The sequence below is a fragment of the Brassica napus genome, chromosome C7 (genome assembly GCF_020379485.1).
Source record: "Brassica napus cultivar Da-Ae chromosome C7, Da-Ae, whole genome shotgun sequence".
In the NCBI taxonomy this organism is placed as follows: Eukaryota; Viridiplantae; Streptophyta; class Magnoliopsida; order Brassicales; family Brassicaceae; genus Brassica; species Brassica napus.
The window spans coordinates 19,577,155-19,601,015 of NC_063450.1; the positions used below are offsets into that span (position 1 = coordinate 19,577,155).

Sequence of the window (23,861 nt, forward strand, 5' to 3'; positions counted from 1 at the left end):
GCAGAACACATTATTGTATACTTGATCAGAAAGTTGAGAACATAAATCTATTGTAACAAATTAGATATACTTTGAGGATAAGTTATATTTTCAAAACAATTTTAAAATATATATAAATATATGAATATAGTAATCTACTATATATTATACATTAGTTCTTCTATGCGGTGCCGTATTAAAAAATTTAAAAGCCTTAGGCAAAATATTAAATATAGGCCTTTTCATAACATTTTTTTTGTTGTAGTTCCTTAATTTAAACCAACAAATTTTTTTTATTGGAAAAATTATATAATAGTGAAACACACAGAATTTTTTGGGCCTTTTTGTTATATACAATTTTTTTGTAGTTAATTATGGACTCTTTATTATAATTTTATTAAATATTTAATCATTTAACAATTTGAAATGGACCCTTAAAATTAATAAAATAGCACTAAAAATTTCTCTGGACCCAGGGCAACCGCCCCTGTCACCATGGTCAAGAGCCGGGCCTGCTTCTATGGTAAGTGTCGATTAACATAAGAAAAAATTTAATAAATATAATGGAAAAACAGATATAATCTATAAGCGCGGATCAAAATCTAGTGGTATATTAAAAAGCAAATTGAGAATATGGGACTTGGTGATGTCACCATCATGTACATACACACAAACTTCCTTACACTGTGCCAAGGAAAACCAAAACATAATTCCTTCACTCGCAAGAAACGGAAAAAAAAAACAAATTCAGAGAACGAAGATTACTATTTTTCGTATCTTGATTGACACCGATCCGCACGGATCCGTGTTGACTAAGATTCATACGGATTTCAACATAAAACCTTGAATCTAAACGAAATGGCTTAAATTCAAATTCAAAAATAGGATGTTCTCTAGCGAACCGGAGAAGGTATGAAAGCAAACCTGGAGGAATGGATTTGACCGGTATGTTCATTAACGTTGCAAGACAGCTTTGATGTAAGCCGCGTAAAGATCCCTGCGTTTACATTAAAACATTACATTGTTTGTCGTGACTAAGATAACAGAGTAAACGTGTAAAATACTTTGGTGTTTTGGAGAAAAAAAAACTTACATGGAGTCCTTAATTGCGTCTATGGCAGTTTGTGCTGGGGGAAAATCTTCAACGTCCACTTTTCCTTGTAGCTTACTAAAATATGCATATTTTAATTAAAGCAACCCAATCATATGGTAAGAAACTTTATATGTAGGATGTACTATACATATAAACGCCTATGATTATAATTTACGAAGGTGAAATCTGCCTTGTCATTGAAAACAGTCCTGCTTCTCTTTCTAAAATCTATTGAATCAGCATGCCTTACAGTAGTCAATCCTGATTTACAACTCTGGTTTGCTAGAAAATATAGAATCAATGTGTCAGTCATTGAAAAATAGTATGAATCAAAGAAATTGAGATAATTAACAAATCACTTGGTTTAACGAATAAATGTAATGTATTCTCAACGCACTTGAAATTGGTTGTGAATATGTATGTCTCTTTGCCGTTTCAGATGATTGACAATTTTCCTTTCCCATGTCACCTATAGATAAAATAGATTATGAGCAGAAAAATATCATGAAGTATCAATTAGTAGTAACTGAATTTCATATTTAAAAAAACTGACCAACTGAAAGGTTTAGGCTAGTGACTGGTGTGAATGGGATCCTAGGGCCGTTCAATACATCATTGAAAACTATATCAAAGATAGATATAACCGGTATAGAAGGCGCACTTGTGGGAGAGCAGACATCAGTATCATGACTTGTATCTCTTCGCTGATGTTTGTCCATTTGATTTGCTAGTATATGAAGTTAATTTAAAATTCTCACACAATGGTAAACACATAATTTATTAGTATACAAATTATACTCGAATTTCAATGTCATCTTACATGAGTTTGGATGTGAATACCGAGTTCTCTTTGCCAATTGTGATGATTGACCATTTTCCTTTCCCATATCTTGAACAAAAAAGAAGAAGTATGTTCTTCACTGTAAAGTATAGTTCATATATTATAGGGATCTTGTACATGTTACAAAGGACTTACCAATGGATCTTTTAAGATTATTGACTGGTGTTGTAGTCCTGTTTGTGACATCATTGAAAACTCTGTTGGAAACAGATCTAACCGGTAAACTACGGTGGCTGCGAACTGACAATTCATGAGTTGCAGGATTTTCTTTTTTTCTTCTCTTCATTAGGTCAGGCTATGAGGATGAAAAGAAATATCTATTAGAAAGAGTAATAAGGCTGTTTCTACTTTGAAATGAGGCTTAGTACACGAAAACTAACAACTATGAACCTTTTCAATCTGCTGCTTGAATAGTATGTATGAATTGTCTGTGAATACTTATGCTTTGGTTAAGATAGCGGCTCACGATTCAAGATTTTAGTTTTAGGTTACGTTCATTGGTGAGGAATTAATGATGATTATGCAATCGCTGAAAAATGTTATTTGTTTTTAGTATCTAAATATTTGGTATATTTTCTTGTTTCTTTATTTGTTTCAGTTTGATTGAATATGAAGACACTTAACGGAGAAACTTACAACCGTGCGGGGAATATTGAGTCAACTATAGAAGAAAAAATATCAGGTATGTTCCGAAAATCTCATGGCTACGAATTTACAATAGGTTACGGATTTGATAAAGGTTTGATACTATTTCTTTTCTTATATAGGTTAATTGCTAGGTTGTATGGTTAGATATTTAGTATGTTTGATAATTAGGATAAGTTTTTCTTATGCCGATGGTAAGCCGCAGTTGTAGTGATTACTGAAGCACATTGTGGTGTAGACTAATATATAAAAAACAATTTTATTTTTAAAATTTAGGAAAAAAACCATCCAAACCCCATGAAATGAAAATCACGCATGCAACACTAAAATAGATAAAAATACAAGCTCCCAAATTTCAAAAGACGACATAAATCATCTAGGTCATCAACTACTCATCAGTCTTTGTATTCTCCATCTTGATCTTCTGAGTGCAAGGTTTCTTAGACGTAGATGTCATGTCCAATAGATCAGCATCTTCTTCTTTGCGCTTTGAGAATGGGGTTGAAAAACCTTCATATGAACTTTCTTTGTTTGGATCAACCAGGGAAACCTAAGCATCAACGCATGTGTTAGAGTTTGACTGCGGATAAACAAATTATTGATGTACCATGGGAATAAAGTAATTAAGTAACAAAATAAAATAAATTACCTCACCACCAGAAAGAGTTGACGAATAAGTGTCCAGCAAGGAACATGGCTCTGTCTGAGATTTAATTTTCTGAATTTTATCTCCAGACCAGACCTCAAACACTTTAAAAGTGGTGTTTCCATTGTTTACATTGTCAGTGCTTAGCGAAATACCAAAACAAAAGGATTTTCCAACTAAACTTTCAATAGGCTGAGGTAGAATAGTTGGATCTTCAATCTAAAAGGCAAATGTCAAAAACATTAGATTTTAGGATAGACATACATCATTCAAAAATTAAGTAATAACAGAAGAAAAAAGAACCTCATCATAGGAACCATCCCAAAGTTCAGTTGCAGCATTACGAATAATAGATTGAGCAACAGAGTCAAGCATCATTATTGTGCATGAATCGCTATCATATTTAACAAACAAATGAAGTTTGTACCTGAAAGTCCAAAATACATTTTTAGTATTCAAAATACTTACTGCTGTAAATAATCTAAAGACAAACAACACAAAATGCTCGGTCACTTACTTTGGAGAGACATCAGGTGTATTCCCACGACATATGTCACAATAGAAAAGTGGTTTCTGGCTGGGATTTGTCATTACAGAACCAGTTTTGCTTAGTAACACGTCGGTTGTGTCGGTTTCGGTTACAACCAAAGTAGAACCAACCCCAATCTGTGTCTATTGGCTCAATAGAATAAATGATTTTGCAACTCTCAACCTGACAAATTATACACACATATAATAATATTAGAGATATAATATATTTAAAACAATCCAAGACTCGGAATTATTTGCAATTTACCTCAGTAGCATCCAATATCTCAGAAATTGCTCGAACAGGAATCTCATCCCAATCTTGTTTTTGTTTCTTGGTAATTTGCTTTTCTTCTGTTTTCTCAATAAGAGCCAGAGGAAGATCATTCGCCAAAATCCTAACATGGATGAAAAACATATATGATTACACTTATATAAGTACAAATATAATAGAGGCTTTAGCATTATAAAATAATAGTATGAACTTACTTTTCTTTCAATTCAATTACTTCCTCCAATTTTGGGTTTATATCCATGATTGAAGCATCAAAAGCATTGCTGACTTGTACTTCACCTAAAGATGAATGCAATTGTGTAATTAAGTAAAACAACTCAAGGATTTCCATATAGTTGATTAATTCGATATCATACAATGTATACCTCTTAAAAAAGTGATCTTAGCAAACCTTATCAAGCAAATAACAATTTCATTGTTTATATCTTGAAACACTTGTTCGAGTTGTTCCGCAAACCTCCCCCACAAGCAACACGCAACTTCATCTCCACTTGATGTTTACAGATTGAAACACAAACAATGTCAAAGTCAAATTAAAATTGCTGTAGTTAATATGAAACTACAGCAAAGAATATAACATTAACAACTATATATGATGATTCTAATTTACCTGGCATCGCGTAAACGAAACTGAACTCTCTTCTCGTCTTTCCCCCTAGCTTGAACAGTTTGAATTGCAGCTAGATCTACAACTTGTCCAATAACATCTGTGTGGAAATAATCATAAGGAATCTTTGATTTAAAAGTAATCAACAAAGTATTCGACATTCATAAAAAATATATTGTATTAAGGGTTTGTGTTTAAAATATGTAAATCATACAGCATCCGTACCTTTAAGGAAAAAATTCTTCTTCTCCTCGATTTTCCTTAGATCATCGTAACTTGCAAGAGAAAGATACTGATCATCAGATAGAACTTGACATTTTGTTATCATGGTTTCGCCTGAAAAAGACAACTTGTATCGATGGGTTGTTGGGCAATTCTGTCCAGAAATACCCAAAACTGCAAACGTGTCAATAGTTTTCCACTCTCCAACTGGTAATTTGCGTTGAAGACGAGAAATCTGATTCCTTTTGCACGATGCTGCAATCTTCACACCCTAGAAAGCAGGAAAAAATACACGTTAGAGCACGAATAGAAAAAGAGTTATAAAAACAAACTATAAACAATACGTACAGTTTCATCAGCAAGGATGAACTCTAATGTGTCGCCTGCAAAAGGTGTGGTTTGTTTCCAAGAATGAAGCACTTTAACTCAAATTTGTCAATTGTGCCTGACAGGTTTCACACCATCGATTAGAACTAAAGTGCTTGGTTTAGACATTGTGTTTTTTGGGAGCTTTTGTGTATGTTGAATGATGAATACGAAGAGAAGTATTTATGGAGACATTTTAGTGGGAGGTAATGAATATTCCCTAACCTATTAAGTTAGGTATAATAAATACAAAATCTCTAGATTTTATTGAAACCGAGATTTTAGGTATAGTAGAATAAACTTGGAGAAAGGGGTTTTCCATATTAATGATTTTCAAATCTGGCAAATCGATTTTGACAGAGAATTTTAAAACTCCATATTTGATTGTATCCGAGATTTTAGGCATATAATGCACAACTTTGGGAAGGAGTTTTGTTATAAACGTTTTTTTTAAGTATAAACTGATGTTTCTGTTATTGAAATAAGAATATACGGTTAAAATCAAATCTGGATATTTAAATTGATGTTTCTGTTATTGAAAATAAGAATTATACCATGGACAAATCTAGGTGAAACTACTGGCAACTTTCTTGTTTCTTGTTTCCGGAGATTTAAATTTCTTGTTTCTTTAAATTATACCATGGACAAATGATTTGGATATATGACCATATCATTTAAGTAACAAAAATAAACTATGTTGTTATAGTTTTTAAAATATATTGACATGCTCTTGCTTTAGATATACGACCATATGAGTTTTGTAACTTATGAAGTTTTCTAAAATATAATGACTACTCAATGTTGCTAATCCTGCAATCTGATATGGACCAGTGTAAAGAGTGCATGTTTTATATATTGTAACTATGATATAATATAAGTATGACAATGTGAGTATATGTATGTTAACGTTTCACATTAAAGCGAGGGTTTTTTAATAGATGTTTTTTTAATATATGTACAATAATATATATGTATAATAATAGATGCATAATGTGACGAAATAATAGATGTAAAATAATAGTTGTATAATGTATAATAAGATAGATCTTATGGTGTATTTAAATAGAGTTATATGATGAAGTTAAATGGACTTTATTGAACCGATGGTTGATATTGAACCGATTAAGGAAATATTTAAATGTAAGGTTAGGCTATGAATAATAATGTGATGTCCAACTTAAAAATCCACCTAGAAGAAGCTGTAATGTTTCTGTTTTAATAAAATAGATGTACCAATCCCCAAGTACTATATGAAGTAGTATAATAAGTGTTACATGAACTGAAGCTATGTAGCTGACTTGAAAATTAGAATTTGAGTTGGCCGAAAGTTAAACTAGAGGTTACTTTGAAGCCAAACAACCAAAGATTTACATTGATGAAAAAAATTCATTAAGGGATGACTTCCAAAAAGGTTTGAACAAGATTTGAAAATATTCTACAAGAAAAACTTGGGAATATTTTTTCGTTGGAAATATGGCTAGGGTAAACCACGAAATCTACTGAATATAAATAGAGAGAGGCATGCATTTTGTTAGGTACCACCTCAAAAGAAAGATCAAAGCATAAGGTTTTGGGGTTCAATGTATGTGAACACAAAATATAAGGGCTATGGGTCATGAGAGATTCTTGGATTGTGGATAGATCTTTGAATTTGTCAGGCTAGATTCTTTCTTTGAGTGTGACATGTAAGTTAACTTGAAAGGGAGTTAGTAATACCCTTTTTCTTTGTTAAGAAAAACCTTCTGTTAGGTTTTAAACCTTACTTTGTGCTTAAAACTTGAGATTAAATCAATACCCAAAACTTGTATTCCCTTTATTCACTCTCAATGAATATCCTTACAAGAACTAATTAGAAATCACAGCTTGGTTAAAACTAAAACACAAGACTCGAACTTATGAATTAGTAACTTTCTTGATCTCTCTTACTTTCTAGCTCTAGGTCTCTATGCTTTTCTTTCGGATGATTTCATAAAGCTGTGACGTCTCTTCTTTATATATATTCCACTATCTTCCTTTTACTATATGGATTTGGTCAATCTTTCCTTTTCATATTATGTAAATTTAATAGCCGACATATGCAGGATCAAGAGATGCAAACAATGGACTTCAATACGGACTGGGCTGTAGAGAGACAATTGGATTAGAGTTAGTTGGGCCCATCTTCAACAATCTCCACCTTGTGGCCCAACTGACTTCATCTCCTCCCGTATCTTCTTCTTTCTCGTTGGAGACATTGGAGATCACGAACCTTTGTCTTCCTTCTTGACTCTTGATGATAATTAATCAACGTTGCCGTGATATCTTTCGTGAGCTATAGCGTCTCAACACCAGATCTCTCTATCTCCATAGTTTTAGTTTCTCTTCCGGCAAACTTCCGGCGACGCTTCCGTTCAAGTAGATCCGCATGGTACCAACGGACTGAGCTCCGAAACCTCCACCAGCTTCTCACCGTCTCCGGCGAGCCTAGGTCTTTATGATTTTAATCCAACTTTCTGCTCCAACTTCCTGATGTCCTCTGTTCCAGTTCAACCATCAACTCTGACCGCTCCTCCATAGACTCCAGTGAGTTTCGTTCGTCCATCAGACCAGATGATTTACTTTAGATTACCTAAACAATCAACCCTTGTTTTGACAACCACCGCCTGTGACTTTAGAAGCTCCGGCAAGATTCTCCATGAAAGCCGACCAATGGCGCTCCTCCTTCTTGGAACTAGACGTTGACTTCAAGAGCAACTGATGATATACTGATAAGTTAGCTGTGCCGTTAGCGTTCGTTCAGAAAGGTCTAAGGTCGAAGCTGGCTAAGAGAAGTGGCTGAGAAGTAAAGAGACGTTGGAGGTGAAGACTCCTTTTCAGAAGGAGAGTTTAATTATGAAGTTGAATAAAGTGTTGTCGTTTTATCCTTAGTAGTACTATGTCGTTTTAAAGAGTTGTAAGCTACTTAAGGGCATCGCATACCCTAGTTTTAAGGATCAAACAATTAATCAACAAAACCTTATCCCCTATCCCCTTTCTTCTATCTTCTCTCCCCCATTTCTAACAAACCCGATAAACCCTAATCAGGGCTTATCATTGGTATCAGAGCCGACCATGCCGCTGAAGCAAGATTCAAAATCCGATAGGATCTCTGCGCTAGAAGGAAGCGTGGCTAGTATCCTGAAAGAGCTGCGAGAAGCGTCGAAGGCATCGGACAAGAAGTTCATGGAAATGGAGAAACGCGCTGAAGAGCGTCACCTCCAAACCATGGCATCGAAGGAGAAGCCAACGGTCGAACCATCGATGGTGACGGTGAACCCGAGAAACCCTAGTCCTAAGACTAGTGTGACCGAAGAAGCTCAACGAGTCTCAGCTGAAGGATCTCATATCCTGACTGTTGTTCCTCAGAAACGAGCTGGCACGGGCCTTCTCGTGCTACCGGAGACCGCGATTCCTCTCAGATCTGCGGATGTTAACACAACGAGCTATAGAGGAGGATCTATGGGTTATTCTTCCCAGCAAAAGAACGGATCTTCACCAAAGAAACTCGATCTTCCAGAGTTTGAGGGCAAAAACCCGGAGGACTGGATTTTCAAGGTAGAGAAATGTTTCAAGGTTAACCAAACGAAGGAGGATGAGAAGTTATCGCTAGCCATGGATTGTCTGGTGGGTTGTGCAGTAACTTGGTTAAGGATGATACAGGACCGCGATGAGCTGTTGGATTGGAGGGATTTTAAAATGAAACTGAAACGGAGATTCAAACCAACGAAGGGAGGGACTATACTCAGCCAGATGCTGAGGTTGAGGCAGTCTGGTTCGATCTCGGAGTATCGAGAGAAGTTTGAGGAGTTGTCGGCTGAAGTACCACACGTTCCTAATGATGTGCTTGAGGAGATTTTTCTGCACTGGATGAAGAGAAGCGTGCGAGAGCAGGTGGTGAGGTTGAGACCCGTGGGAATGGACGAGATAGTAGACATGGCGACGATCATTGAGGAGCAGGAAAATGAGAGACACTCTTATAACTCGAGACCCTTCCAGAGGACAAACTCCGCACCAGTGCTTAACTCCAATCAGAGAAACAACAACTTCAGCCCGGTTAAGCAAGGAGATCACACTCCGGCGAGGAAGTCAGTTGATTCTCCCAGAGAAAACAAGGGGTCTGACCAACGAAGGACAATACAAAACCCTTGTCGATATTGCGGGGAGCGTTACTTCACTGGTCATCGCTGCAAGGCATTTCAAAGGTATAATTGCTTGGAGGTGGAAGAAGAGTTAGAAGAGGCAGAAGAGTCTGAGGAGGACAGGGAAGAGAACCCTGAAGCTCAAGCAAAGCAAGAACTCCAAGTGATGTCGCTACAGTCGATGGCGGGGCTCACTACTAAACGAACGATGAGAATCAAAGGGCACATTAGTGGAGAAGAGGTGGTGGTCCTTATTGATTCCGGAGCATCTTGCAGTTTTATTGCGACGCGGGTTGTGGAGAAATTAGGATTACCGGTAGTTCCTACTCAGGAGTTCGGAGTGGCTATTGGAGATGGCAGAATTATGACAAGCAGTGGGAAGTGTGAAGGTCTCAAACTAATCATTCAAGGTATTGAGATTCAAGGAGATTTCATGCTGTTTGACTTGGGAGCCACATATATGGTGTTAGGATACACATGGCTAGCTTCTCTAGGAGAAACGATAATCAATTGGGGGCTGCACATCATGCATTTTCAGATAGATCAGGAATGGGTCACTATTACGGGAGATCCAGCCTTGTTGCGTGACCAAGTGTCACTGAATTCAATGGAGAAGCTCTGTGATAATGAAGAGGTGGTGTATCTGTTGGAGTTGAGTGCACTGTTTGAGAGTTCCCTAGAGCAGCAGAAAGTAGAGAGACCTAGCGTGGAGATACAGAGGTTGTTAAGAAGGTTCAAAGGAGTGTTCAACATTGCCTACTGGTCTCCCTCCCAAGCGGTCCAGAGAGCATGCGATCACTCTACAAGAAGGAACTTCTCCCATCAACATACGACCTTACCGTTACTCCCACTTGCAGAAGAATGAAATCGAGAAGTTAGTGCGAGAAATGCTACACGCGGGGATCATCAAGCCAAGCATTAGCCCATTTTCCAGCCCGGTCCTGTTAGTTAAGAAGAAGGATGGAGGATTTCATTTCTGCGTGGACTACCGGGCCGTGAATAAGAGCACTATACCTGACCGTTATCCTATCCCGATCATTGAGGAGCTTCTTGATGAGCTTGCAGGAGCTGATGTATTCTCGAAATTAGACCTGAAGTCGGGGTATCATCAAATAAGGGTACGAGAGGGTGATGTAGGGAAGAAAACGTTAAAGACGCATGAAGGGCATTACGAGTTCCTAGTGATGCCTTTCGGGCTTACTAACGCCCCCGCGACGTTCCAGTCGGTGATGAACGACATCTTGAAGACGTACCTGCGTAAATTTGTGTTAGTATTTTTTGACGACATACTAGTTTACAGCAGGAGTGAGAAGGAACATGAGGAGCACCTTCGAATCGTGTTGCAAGTCTTGGAGAAGCACCAGTTCTATATATGCCAATGAGAAGAAATGTGCTTTTGCTCAAAAGAAGATTGCGTATCTCGGACATGTAATCACCAAAGAGGGAGTCTCAGCAGATCTAGAAAAGGTGGAAGCAATGCATAAGTGGCCTCAGCCTAAGAACGTGACATCATTGCGAGGGTTTCTGGGTCTCAAGGGGTATTATAGGAGATTCGTGGTAAGTTATGGAAGAGTAGCGAGGACTTTGAGAGAGTTACTTAAGAGGAGGGGTTTCTTTGGTCAGTAGAGGCTTCGCGGGTGTTTGAGAAGTTGAAGGGAGCTATGTGTAAGTTGCCTGTGTTGAGGTTACCTGACTTCACAAAACCATTTGTTGTCGAGACAGATGCGTCTGGAACGGGTATTGGTGCTGTCTTATCTCAAGATGATCGCCCCATTGCATATATTAGCAAGGGATTTTCGGGCAAAGGGAGAGTTAAGTCGGTATATGAAAGAGAGCTACTTGCTATAGTCTTTGCGGTAACCAAATGGAGACACTACCTCACTGGGCATAAATTCACAATCAGGACGGATCATAAGATCTTGCGTCACTTGTTAGAGCAGAGAGCTGTGTCGGTTGAGCAACAGAAATGGGCTTCTAAGCCGCTTGGGTTGAACTATACAATTGAGTATCGCCCCGGGAAGGAGAACAGATTCGCAGATGCTCTATCTAGAAGGGTAGGTATAGCTTCTGAGGCAGCGGAGTGTATGGAGTTCCAGCTAACAACGCCTTTGTCCATTGATATGGATGAGTTGGCGTTACAGGTGGAGAAGGATAAGGCGCTGCAGAGGATCATTACGGGGGTTCTGAATAATGAGAGGGAATATGAAGGGTATACAGTAGAGAAGGGAGTGTTGTATAAGGAGAGGAGGCTAGTGATACCGGCAAAATCACCGTTCATTCAGGCCTTGTTGACGCAGTTCCACGCTAGCAACATAGGAGGACACGAGGGGGTGCTTAAAACGTTCAAAAGGATGTCTAGAGAAGTGTATTGGCCAGGAATGAGGAGTGACATTAACGAGTTTATTAAGGCGTGTGAGATTTGCCAGAGGAACAAGTACTCAACTCTGTCTCCAGTAGGGTTACTATCTCCATTGCCAATTCCCTTGCAGGTTTGGTCTGATATAAGCTTAGATTTTGTGGAAGGGCTGCCAATATCAAAAGGGTATGATGTGATCTTGGTGGTAGTAGACAGATTAACAAAATATGCACATTTCGTTCCTCTCAAGCACCCTTTTACAGCTAAGACAGTGGCGGATGTGTTCGTTAAAGAGATCATCAAGGTTCACGGGTTCCCTGAGACTATGGTATCTGACCATGACAAGGTATTTCTGAGTCATTTCTGGGGATCTCTGTTCGCAAGCCAGGGCACAGTTCTGCACAAGAGCACCGCGTACCACCCGCAAACAGATGGCCAGACGGAGGTAGTTAACCGTTGTCTTGAGGCTTATCTCAGGTGTTTCGCGGGGCACAAACCGACTGCTTGGAGCCAGTGGCTACCGTGGGCGGAGTACTGGTACAATACCACTCATCACTCCTCTGCCGATACCACACCCTTCAAGGCATTGTATGGAAGAGACCCACCCAAGTTACTACGATTCGGAAACGTTCCCACTGCAAACGCCGAGGTAGAAGAGTTGATTCAGAGCAGAGATAGGTTGTTGTAGGAATTGAGAGACAACTTAGCAGTAGCTCAAGCTCGTATGCAAGTAGCTGCGAACAAGAAACGCAGAGATGTGGAGTTCAGTGTGGGAGAATGGGTTTATTTAAAGTTAAGATCATACAGACAAACTTCAGTAGCCATGAGAAGAGCGGAGAAGCTAGCCCCAAGGTTCTTTGGGCCATATCTGATTGAGAAACGAGTGGGGAAGGTGGCTTACAAGCTTGCGCTACCTGCTCATAGCCTGATCCACCCGGTCTTCCACGTCTCTCAGTTAAAGAAGGCAGTGGAGCCTCAAACTAAGGTACAGGAGCTTCCTCTTATTCTTTCATCGTCTTTGGAGTGGAATGCAGAACCAGAAGAAGTGTTAGAAGTTCGAAGGTCTAATGTTGACAAGCGCGCGGAAGTGTTAATCAAATGGAAAGGCCTTTTTGATTTTGAGAGTTCGTGGGAGTCAGTTCAGAGGTTGATGGAGCAGTTTCCAGATTTTCAGCTTGAGGACAAGCTGGGTCTTCTTCGGGGGGTATTGATAAGTTAGCTGTGCCGTTAGTGTTCGTTCAGAAAGGTCTAAGGTCGAAGCTGGCTAAGAGAAGTGGCTGAGAAGTAAAGAGACGTTGGAGGTGAAGACTCCTTTTCAGAAGGAGAGTTTAATTATGAAGTTGAATAAAGTGTTGTCGTTTTATCCTTAGTAGTACTATGTCGTTTTAAAGAGTTGTAAGCTACTTAAGGGCATCGCATACCCTAGTTTTAAGGATCAAACAATTAATCAACAAAACCTTATCCCCTATCCCCTTTCTTCTCTCTTCTCTCCCCCTTTTCTAACAAACCCGATAAACCCTAATCAGGGCTTATCATATACCAACTGTTCTTATCTTTCATCTTTGCTCATGACTAGCAATGGATCTTTGATCTTCAACATCTTGGTCTCTAGGATGCCCAAACACAAATCAGATACGACCACACACTTCATGTCCACGGCCGAAGATTGCGACTCCTCGGTGTATATATGCTTTCGTGTTGGTCAATTAAAAAGTTTCCTCCAATTACCTTACCAAAGTTACTGCAGTTTCCCTGGTAAGTTCCTATTTTGCTTTCTTATTTTCTGATGTTGAGCTTTCTCACGGTTTATTACTTTAGACGATTCTGACCCTTCAACCTTTCCAATTTATTTGATAGTGACTTCTTTAGACAGACCAGCTTCTTTGGTGTACCGATGCACCTCCTCAAATGCTTAGAATATACTGGTCTCCCTTCAGCTTCTTGGACAGGAACCATTCACTTCCTCAGCTGTTTAAGACGATCCCTCCTTTTAAGCTATTCCTTTTGCTACTTCACACCACAAATACTCGTCTCCCTTCAGCTACTTGAGCTGTTTAAGACTTTCTCTGCCCGTTGATCTGTTTCTTCTTTTGCCAACCTAGATACTCGTCTCCCTTCAGCATCTCTTGTTGTTTAAGACGTTTTCTCAGGTGACCCTTCAACTTTAAATTTCCTTTCATCCGACTGCATAATACCTTTGAGTGAATTGTTCTTGCGTTTCAACTGCTCCACCTTGAGCTGAAACCCTTTGCCTCGCATCCATACTCACAGGTAACTCTTTAAACTCCACCTTGAGTTTTCCATTATCAATATAAACCCGAAACTGATTTGTTTCTCCTCCTCTGCCTCTGCGAGCTTGAGGCAGCGCTGATAATGGAGTTACCTGGAGCGTCTTTCTTCTTAGGCGATTATGGAACAGCAGAGAACCTGAAACTCGTTTCCAGGTACTGCTTTTCTTTGTAAACCATCTTGATTATTGGTATGGATCTTAGATGGTGTTGCATCTCCTGTAACTCTCTCTCCGAAGATACCATCCTCCAATATTTTTGAAACTTTTCCCTCAGCTTCATTCCCAAGTTCCATATCCACGTTCTCCTCAGCCTCCTTTAAACACTTTTGATCCTTGCTTTTCGATTCTTCTTTCATATTAAGCTTTTCCGGTGCAGCCAAAATGTGTGCTAAGAGATCACCATCCTTATGTCTTACTTCCTTTTTAAACAAAGAATCATCCCTTGAAGATTCTGTCCGAGACTCTTCATTTCTCGCCTTAGACTCAATTTCTTTTGTTTTTTTTTACAAGAAAGAGTCTCCACCTTGAGCTGATGAGTCTTTTGTTTCAAAACCAAATGGAGTAGGTCCCTGAATCAGACTTGTAGAAAACGTCAACTTCTTTGAATTCTTCTTTCTGATTTCTTTCTCCACTTTAGGCATGTTCTTCTTACTCTTAGCAATTGTACCCTGTAGATAATAAACTCCATCGTGATATTTTCCTGATATCACCTTCTTATTATTTTTGTAGAAGTGCACCATGAAGTTGCTTTCTTTATACCTGCAACCTGATTTTTCTAACATCCCATAGGAAATTAAATTTCTACTCACCTCCGGTATGTATCTAACACCCGTTAGTATCACTTCAGAGCCATCTGAATTCTGAATCTTTATTTTCCCAATTTCCTTGATGTCACATTGAGTGTTATTAGCCATTAACACTGAACCACCATTGAACTCCTTGAGATCAAACATAACCTCCTTGTTTGATGTACTATGATAAGAACATCTAGAATCCATGATCCATTTTTGCTTAGTGTCTTGCACACTAGCTGTTAACACTAACGGTTGCTTCGGCTCCGTCGCAATGTTTGCAGATTCTCTATGTCTCCTCTCAGAACATTCTCTTTTCCAGTGTTCTTCTTCTCCACAGATAAAACAACTTGTTTTGCTTTTATCGAACTTTTGCCTTGACTTAGATCTGCCTCTGCCGTTAGATTTTCCTCTATAACCCTTTTTCTCTGATATGCCCCTTGATTCCTCCACGTACAAACCCTCTGCATCAGACCTGGATTTATTCAGAAATCCCTTTTCCTTTAACTCCACTTCTTTGGAGTATGCTGAATTAATCACGTCGCTCATGGTAAGAGTTTCTTTAGCAGTCCCGTACTTGAGCGTGTCAACTAGTGAATCAAATTGCTGGGGCAAGCTAGACAGAACTTGAATTGCCTGGTCTTCATCGCTGATGTTGATGTTAAGACTTGCAAGATCTGAAACTAGCTTAAGAAAAATATCTAGGTTTTCCTCGATGCTCTTGTGATCATCCATCTTGAAGCTCGCAAACCTTTGCTTCAAGTAGTAGATCCTATTAGGAAGTGTCTTCGTTTGGTAATCTCTTTCCAAAGCCTTCCAAACTCCTAACGCAGTCGTTTCCTTCATCACCTTACGCAGAACCAAATTTCCTAGACTCATGCATATAATATTCTTTGTCTTTTTGTCCTTCAGCAAATCCACTTTGAATTCTGGAAGTTCTTTGTCTTTCTCTATGTCTATATCAGACGGCGTGACCGTAACTTCCTGAATCGTAGAATCTAACCCTAGAAGCTCCAACTGCATTAGCATCTTGTACTTCCATAACCCGAAATCACCTTTTCCATCAAATATCTCAACCTTGAACTTTCCGGACATTGATTCCATATCTCCTCCTAGCACTTGCAATCAAACCTGGATTGCTCTGATACCACTTGTTAGGTTTTAAACCTTACTTTGTGCTTAAAACTTGAGATTAAATCAATACCCAAAACTTGTATTCCCTTTATTCACTCTCAATGAATATCCTTACAAGAACTAATTAGAAATCACAGCTCGGTTAAAACTAAAACACAAGACTCGAACTTATGAATTAGTAACTTTCTTGATTTCTCTTACTTTCTAACTCTAGGTCTCTATGCTTTTCTTTCGGATGATTTCATAAAGCTGTGACGTCTCTTCTTTATATATATTCCACTATCTTCCTTTTAGTATATGGATTTGGTCAATCTTTCCTTTTTCTATTATGTAAAGTTAATAGCCGAAATATGTAGGAGCATGAGATGCAAACAATGGACTTCAATACGGACTGGGATGTAGAGAGACAATTGGATTAGAGTTAGTTGGGCCCATCTTCAACACCTTCTTTATTATTCTGTTATAATACTTGGTGACATAATAATACAGAGTACCCATCTTGCACTTTCAGTTGCTTCTTGTATTAGTATAAGCGTAGAGTTGATATATGGGTACTTATTTTGTGGCTCAAAAGTACGGTTATGGTACGGAGAAAACAAAGATTAGTGTTCTGTTTCTGTATTAATATGTAGTTATGGTATGGAAAGGACAAAGATTAGTGTTCTGTTTTCTGTATTAATATTTACCAATGTTGTAATGTAAGCAAAAAAAATCACTTCTCTACCTACTTCTGTCCCTCTTCTCATAAAATTTATGCACAAATAGTTCCTTTGTTTTTCTCTTTGTTAGCCAAGAACAAAACAGAATATGAAACAAACATGAAGATAATCTCAGATTAATACACAAATCATACACACAACATACTTCCATTAAAAAAAAGTCTTGGTGTCTGTTTTTTCTTTCTTCCATATTCAAGCGTCTTGAGCGGACAAGAAGGCATTAAAGTCATCCCTAGCCTTACGCAATCGTGGGGTGATACAAGACCGCGGCGAAGTAGGGCAAGAAACCGAAGCCGAAGAAGGTGTGGAAAATCTCACACGGCGTTGCGGTGAAGTCTCAGCCGATCTCTGGTAATCTCTTATTGACGACCGTGAAGTCACCAGTTCTTGCACATATCTTCCTCCGTTATCTTGCATCAGGGCTGTCGTCGAGGCCCAGGAACCGCATTCGAATATCTCGACCGAGGAGCGTGTTGAAACAGTAGAGTTAGTGAAAGAAGATGTACAGATCATCTTATTCTCCATCGAATCTTGGCATTTCGACTTTTGTTTCCCGAAGCCAGGTAGAGACAAACAGAAGGCGTTACATTTGAAATCTTCTTCCTTGCAGAAGGTTTTGTCCGAGTAACGAGACTTCCTCGTAAAATGGGATGATTCTTGGGGGCTAAGTTTCTTCCGGATCCTCATCGGCTCAGGGAGCATAGGAAGCGGTACGGCTGAGTCTCTAGGCGGAGGCATGGCTGGAGGTAATACCATTCTGAAGCTGTCTTCTCTTTCCGAAGGACGGGAGAAAATAGGACCCGTTGTTTTCTCACCCTCTAGAATTGCCTTCTTCACCAAGAAGTTAAGATAATAGTTAGGGTTAGGGCAAGGGTTTTCTTCAGGGAAAACTGTGAAACCCTTCCACTCGTTATCTGAGCCATCATCAAACGAAAGCATTGCCGGAGGAGGCATACCTAAATTTTGATTTTTTGAGAGATAGGTTTTGTAATTTGAAGTGAAAATATATGCAGAGGATAGATATTATAAGTAGTAGAATAAAAAAAAATTAAAGAAAGTGGGAAGCACGTCCAGGGCCGCGTGGTGATAGTAGTGACTTGCATTATAGGTCCTGTCTCTGTCTGATGATTTTGACATGTGGTTACTATCATGATTCATGTGTGTGTATAGATGCGAGGATCTTGTAATAGAATGAGGATTTAAGGAAAAAGAAAATATTTGATTTTTCAACTTTACGATGTTTGATGGAGACAGACAAAATGGTTTGCACGTATTTGTGACCTGATCCTTTGAGTTTTAAGTACATTTTGTGTGTGTGTGTGTGTGACAGCTGCTGAAAACTGAAGAGAGTTCATCTACGTCGAACCTACTCATAGAATGCCAAGACTTGGATTAAGCATAAAAGAAAATGAAACTTAAGAGATAAGTTAAAGACCTAATCCTTTTGAAATTAGAAATTAGGATTTATAATATGTTTAGGAGTTATCTAGATATGTTAATTAATAGGATTAGGAGTTATTAGACACTATATAAGAAGATATCGAAATGTGACATAGTTTATAAGAGTTTAGAGAATGAGAACTTAAGTTTTCACTTATTTTCTTATACTAATAATAAGAGAGTTATTCTTATTGATCTTTGAATTCTATATTTGGTATCGGAGTAAATGTAACATCTCTTTGGTCGTGAGTAATATGTACTATGGGAGATCTAACGGTTTCATCGGTGACTAGAGCTAAGGAAGGAGGAAAATCTTCATCGATAAAGTGTCCCATGTTAAACTCAACAAACTACACAGTACTGCAATAATAAAGAAGAAATTATTGAAGATACACAAAGTTTGGGGGCTAACAGAAATAGAAAGCAATGATAGTGAGAATCTCTGACATGCAAGATCTATTACTCTCCGACAGAAGGTAAACGCTTCTTCGATTTTTTTCTCCGCTCATACTCACAATATCATCTCTTTCTCATCTTGATTGAAGTTTAATTGCAGATAATTTATCAAGTGGACTGAAGAAGCCAAGTGCTCGTATTGGAGACGACGAACCCACTGCTTCATCTCTCGTTGGTGGTGGTATTAAATCTAAGGAGAAAGATGTTCGATGAGTACTTCATAGGTACGGAACTGGTAAGTTATATGATATTGAAAATCGATGAGGATGAGTACCTCATAGGTAAGGATGTTATATGAAAACGATGATTTTAGACAAGCTCCTTGCAGAACTTGGAGAAGCACTTGTGCTGGAAAACCTTCTTTATCCCTTCTCGAAGGAGAGAAAGTTAAACCTCAGCCTCAGCCGTGTGCGTTCTTAAACATTTGCTAAGTTAACATAATTGAGTTAGTGGGATTTTTAGTAAAACGGGAACCTCAATATTATCTTTTGTGATGAATCTCAGAAGGTCCATACGAGAGAGAAATAGAAGAAAAGCAGAGGAGTTTCTATACAAATCAATGGTATCCCTTAGAAGTTCTTGGCAGTGACAACCAATTGTATCAAAAACATATGTATTAGCTTTGATTCAGTCCACAACTTGTCAACGTGTCGTATCATAACAATAAAGAGGTATGGACAAAAAAAAACTCTTTTGGTAAGGGTTTTGATAACAGAGTCCGTGTCCACGTTTTGTGGTATAATTTTAGTAACATGAGTCCATGTATTGTTGTATAGTTTTATGGAATCAAAACAGAGAGTTTGTCCACCTTATCTACTATGAACACATTAACATCGCATGTCCACACATTACTCATCACTCATCCACACATCAACCGTCCACAATCATTCAACCACGCATCACATGTCCACAAATCACCTATCCACATATTACCTCAGTGTCCATAAGTATTGTTTCCATTAAGGGCAAAATTGTCCACAATTTGTCGCTGGCCCACAACAAAGTGTGTCACATGTACGAAGTGTTTCTAGGTGTAATAAAAAGTCAAAAAGTGCCCCTTAATATAATCAACTCATAACAAAAATATGTCTCTTTGAGGTTTGTTTTTCCAATTTTTCTTGCATACTTGAAAGCAATCTAGCTACAAAATGTTTGTTATTTTGTATTTCAATTTGTTCAGGCGCGGTTGGGTGTGTTTCAGTTGAGATACATGTAATAGTGTTTGTTATCACTACAAGTACCTTATTCAAGCTTAACTTTGAGGACATGTAACTTACATTTCTTTAGTCCTCATACTTAAGTTTAAATAAGAAAGACAACAAAAACTTCAATTTTTTGTTTTGAGTATTATTTATCCAGAGCTTCTTTTACACTGAAGAGCAAATTGTATTTGGAGTTGTTCAGGCGCGGTTGTGTGTTCCAAATGAGACACATGTAGTATTGTTTGTTTTCACTACATGTACCTTATTCATACTAAACTTTGACGATTGTTTTTTAGCATTCATAGTTAAGTTTAAATAAGAAATAATACAAAAACTTAAATCTGTGGTTTGAGTTTTATTTATCCAATGCTTCTTTTTAGACTCATGAGCAAATAAAAATTGTATTTCGATTTGCTAAGACATGCATCGTTCGATTTGTTTCAAGCGAGGTACACGTAGCAATGTTTGTTATCATTACAATTTACAAGTACCTTATTCAAACTAAATTAACTGATCTTTGAGGATAGTAATCACAAACATTTTATTTAAGTCTTCAAAGTTTTTTTTAACGCTGTATAATTATTCTATTACAAATTAGGAGAAATATTACATACGTTTGACAGTAAAAAATTATACCTAACTTATGAAGATTCACGTTTGACTGCATCATCTTAGTTGTCCTATGTAGGATTGAAACTCAGACTTCCGATGTAAAAGCATTAATGAACCTTAGTCGTGCCACTGGACTAAAGGAACTTTCACAAACCTTCAAAGTTTAGTTCATATAAAAAAGAGACAAAAACTTGAGTCTTTGTTCTGAGTTTTATTTATCCAATGCTTCTTCCACACTCAAAAGCAAATCAAAATACAAAATGTTGCAATGGTACATATGATCATATCATCCCTTTTGATTGATAAAAAACAACCAGGATAAAAATTATATGTACACAGATTCTGTTAAAAAGAGTCTGAGAACCTGACAAAAGCTTGAATTATATGTACACAGGAAAAATCCTAAGTTTGGTAAAAAAATAAAAATCAAACCAAAATCGAAACGAAGCAATTCTAATGGATAGAGAAAAGGGAGTCTCTGCAGCTACAGCTATCTAGTGTAGAGACCGTTGCAGTATCCGTTGTTCTGTCTTACATCTGCCACGCCATTGGGAGCTTTCTTCGATTTCCGTTGACGAAAACGTCTTTTGGACCGTTACTAATCAGATGTTGATGAGCAGAGGATGGATTCATGACTGAGTCCTGAACCAAAATAAGAAAGAAAAGAATGTGAAAAGAGTACTATAGATAGAGACGAGGATTACTGTGCATAGATGTTTATTCATTTTGTGAGAAGGGTGTGAGGGATAGTCTTCTAACTAAAGGAGAGATGGACACTTTTTGTCAAACCCTAGGTTCGCAAGTGTAATCGATGTTCTTCATCGATATAATCGATGTTCTTCATCGATATAGTGCTCTGTTCATCCATCCTCTACACATCTAAAGATCATTTCAGATTTATCAAATATAGCATTTCACTGTTACATAAACAACAATTGTACTTTTTTGTTTTTTGTTTGTTTGGCACAATTTGTAGTCCGATTTATGCATTAGTTTCATGATATTAATGTGAGCTGGACATATATACACAATAAATTTGTCAACAAAACATAGTACAGGATTCAACAGCAAACCAGAACGTGACATGTTTACACTGGACACTACAAAAAAAAGACATTTTCATATTATTTAACCACTTCAACAAAATTACTGAAAATCCAATGTAGCTATTACAATTATTGTCCTTTAAAGATTAAAGTATAAAACTTAAAACGTTCAACCAATTAACCATCTCTTACTGAATCTAGGAAATTAGTTATAAGATTTTATTATATACTTAACTATTTTGGATATGGATCATTTTGACAAGAAAATGTGATGAGTAGATTTATTTAAAATTTGTGGAAACTACAGCTGATTTTGGAGTGACTTGGGAAATATAAACAAAAGACAGAACAGTTTTGCTTTTATCCTTTTGAGTACTTCTATTTCTCATCAATTTCAATGTTTTCATTCAATTTTTGTTATTTAATTTAACAATTTGTATTATGTTTTAGTTTATCTCTCTGTGCAGCTGTGTTTCAATTAATTGCTTCATCATACAAAAACTACCTAATGTCAATACTATTTATATCACATATTATGCTTTTCTCTTATTTTCACACTAATGATCAATTCCTTTTAAACATTACTAATTTTCACTATTAAAAATAATTTATTGCATTTATTATGGGTTAATTCTAATTTTACCACAAACTTGATACAATTTTTCAAATTTACCTTTTAAAGAATGATTATTTTCATAAATAATTTAAATTTGTGATGAAAAATATTAAACTAACTCTTTTAAATAATTTTTTATTTTTTATTTTTAATAATCATGTATAAAAGTTTATAATCTCAACACTACCCCTTAAATACTAAACCCTATACAATAATAACTAACCCTTAAATTTAAGGGGAATTTTCATTTTTACCATATTGTTGATACCATTATTCATGTTTATCTTCATTAAAAGAATCTTTTCACAAATATCTTTTCACAAATATCTTCTTTATTAAGAGGCAAAATATTCTTATAAGTTAAACCCTACAGAGGGGAAGTTAATATAAAAATTATTTTACATGAATTTATATTAACTTATGAAACATTTAAAATTATTATGTATTGAAAATAATATTATAAACAAAAAATAATGGAAATAATTCTGAGATCATATTGTTATTGTTAATAAATATTTTTGATTTGAATTAAAATGACAACAACTTTCATTATTCTCTATCGTTAAATAATACAATATTAACAAAAATAATTAAGAAAATGTAATAATATAAATATTCTTATTATTTCTATTTCAATTTGACATAGTAAAAAAATAAAGTTTATACAAATAATACTATATTTATTTTAAGAAGCTTCAAATTTTTAAAAACATTAACATAATTTTTTTTCTAAAGAACCTAGAGTCCAGTAAGTAAAGAGCTTTTGTATTATTTGTATTGTTGTCAGTTTGTCACCATATAAATCCGGATAATTTGTAATAAAATACACAAATCATTATACATAAAAGATAATGAAATCAAATTCACGCTCCCTAGAAGTTAACTGAATGTACCTGCCAACCAGCTTCTATGCTGTTATGATACTTTCTGAATAAGTCACTGAGAAGTCATATCTGCAAGAATGTGAACTCGTACTGCTGCTGTATCTTTGGCTCCCACATATTTGTAGTTATTTTAGTTCCATAGTATTTATTTTTCCCCTTCCACATAAGATATAGCATTCTACAGTTCCAAAAACCAAAACAAATAACACATCTCATATTAAGAAACCATAAAAAAACTTTTAACTCTTCTGATGACCACTCTGGTCCATGAGGACATGTTCCTCAGATTTAGGAAAGGGAAAACTTTTATACTTTTTCATGCCATATTTTTTGTTTGAACTTTCTCTTAAGACAACATCTTCCTCTGTCATGGTTCCTTCAGCACATTTACCATATCGATGACATAGCTGAGGGATATGTATGTCCTTCTATTTTTGACTTCGTAAAGACACTTTGTTGTTATCAAAGAGTCTCTCATTAGGATACAATTTTTCAATTTTTTTTGAGATTATACAACCTTCTTCGTAAAGACAAATTATTTCAATACTAAGATATGTTTTAAAAACAAAATATCTTAGAATCAATAAAAAGCATGTCAATTTCCCAAACTGAGCAACCTCACCTCTAAGGTGGAAGAACAACTCATAATTCAGATCAGCAAGTCGAACAGAGGAGTTAACTATTATAATGAGAAAATATCGAATGCTGTTGGATTTGTGAGGATGATTTTCAAGAGACGAAGCTTTACCTTTTTATAGGTGGAGATTCATTGCTATAAAAAAGGGATAAAACGAGATACAATGAATGATAAATCATGGAAGCATTTATGAAGGTTGTTACGTAACGCTTCGGAAGACTACAACAGAAGACAAAAAGACACAATAAAAGCTTGGCACAGAGGTTTTTCACGTCGATTTGATTCACTCAATTCATCAT

At 36.8% G+C, this 23,861-nt stretch overlaps 1 protein-coding gene and 1 long non-coding RNA gene across 2 annotated transcripts; both read right to left on the minus strand.

The window, feature by feature from the left end:
- Positions 1-345: 345 nt before the first annotated feature.
- LOC111210509 lies at positions 346-7,529 on the minus strand. Its single transcript, XR_007326711.1, has 4 exons — positions 4,860-7,529; positions 3,208-4,734; positions 1,073-3,108; positions 346-976 (listed from the first exon to the last, which is right to left on the minus strand). It is a non-coding gene; the product is annotated as an uncharacterized LOC111210509 (long non-coding RNA).
- A 9,219-nt stretch (positions 7,530-16,748) lies between these two features.
- LOC125590709 lies at positions 16,749-18,294 on the minus strand. The gene has a single exon (XM_048764421.1). The coding sequence runs from the start codon at positions 17,621-17,623 to the stop codon at positions 16,862-16,864; it is 762 nt and encodes a 253-aa protein (XP_048620378.1). The 5' UTR covers positions 17,624-18,294; the 3' UTR covers positions 16,749-16,861.
- Between the last annotated feature and the right edge of the window lie 5,567 nt (positions 18,295-23,861).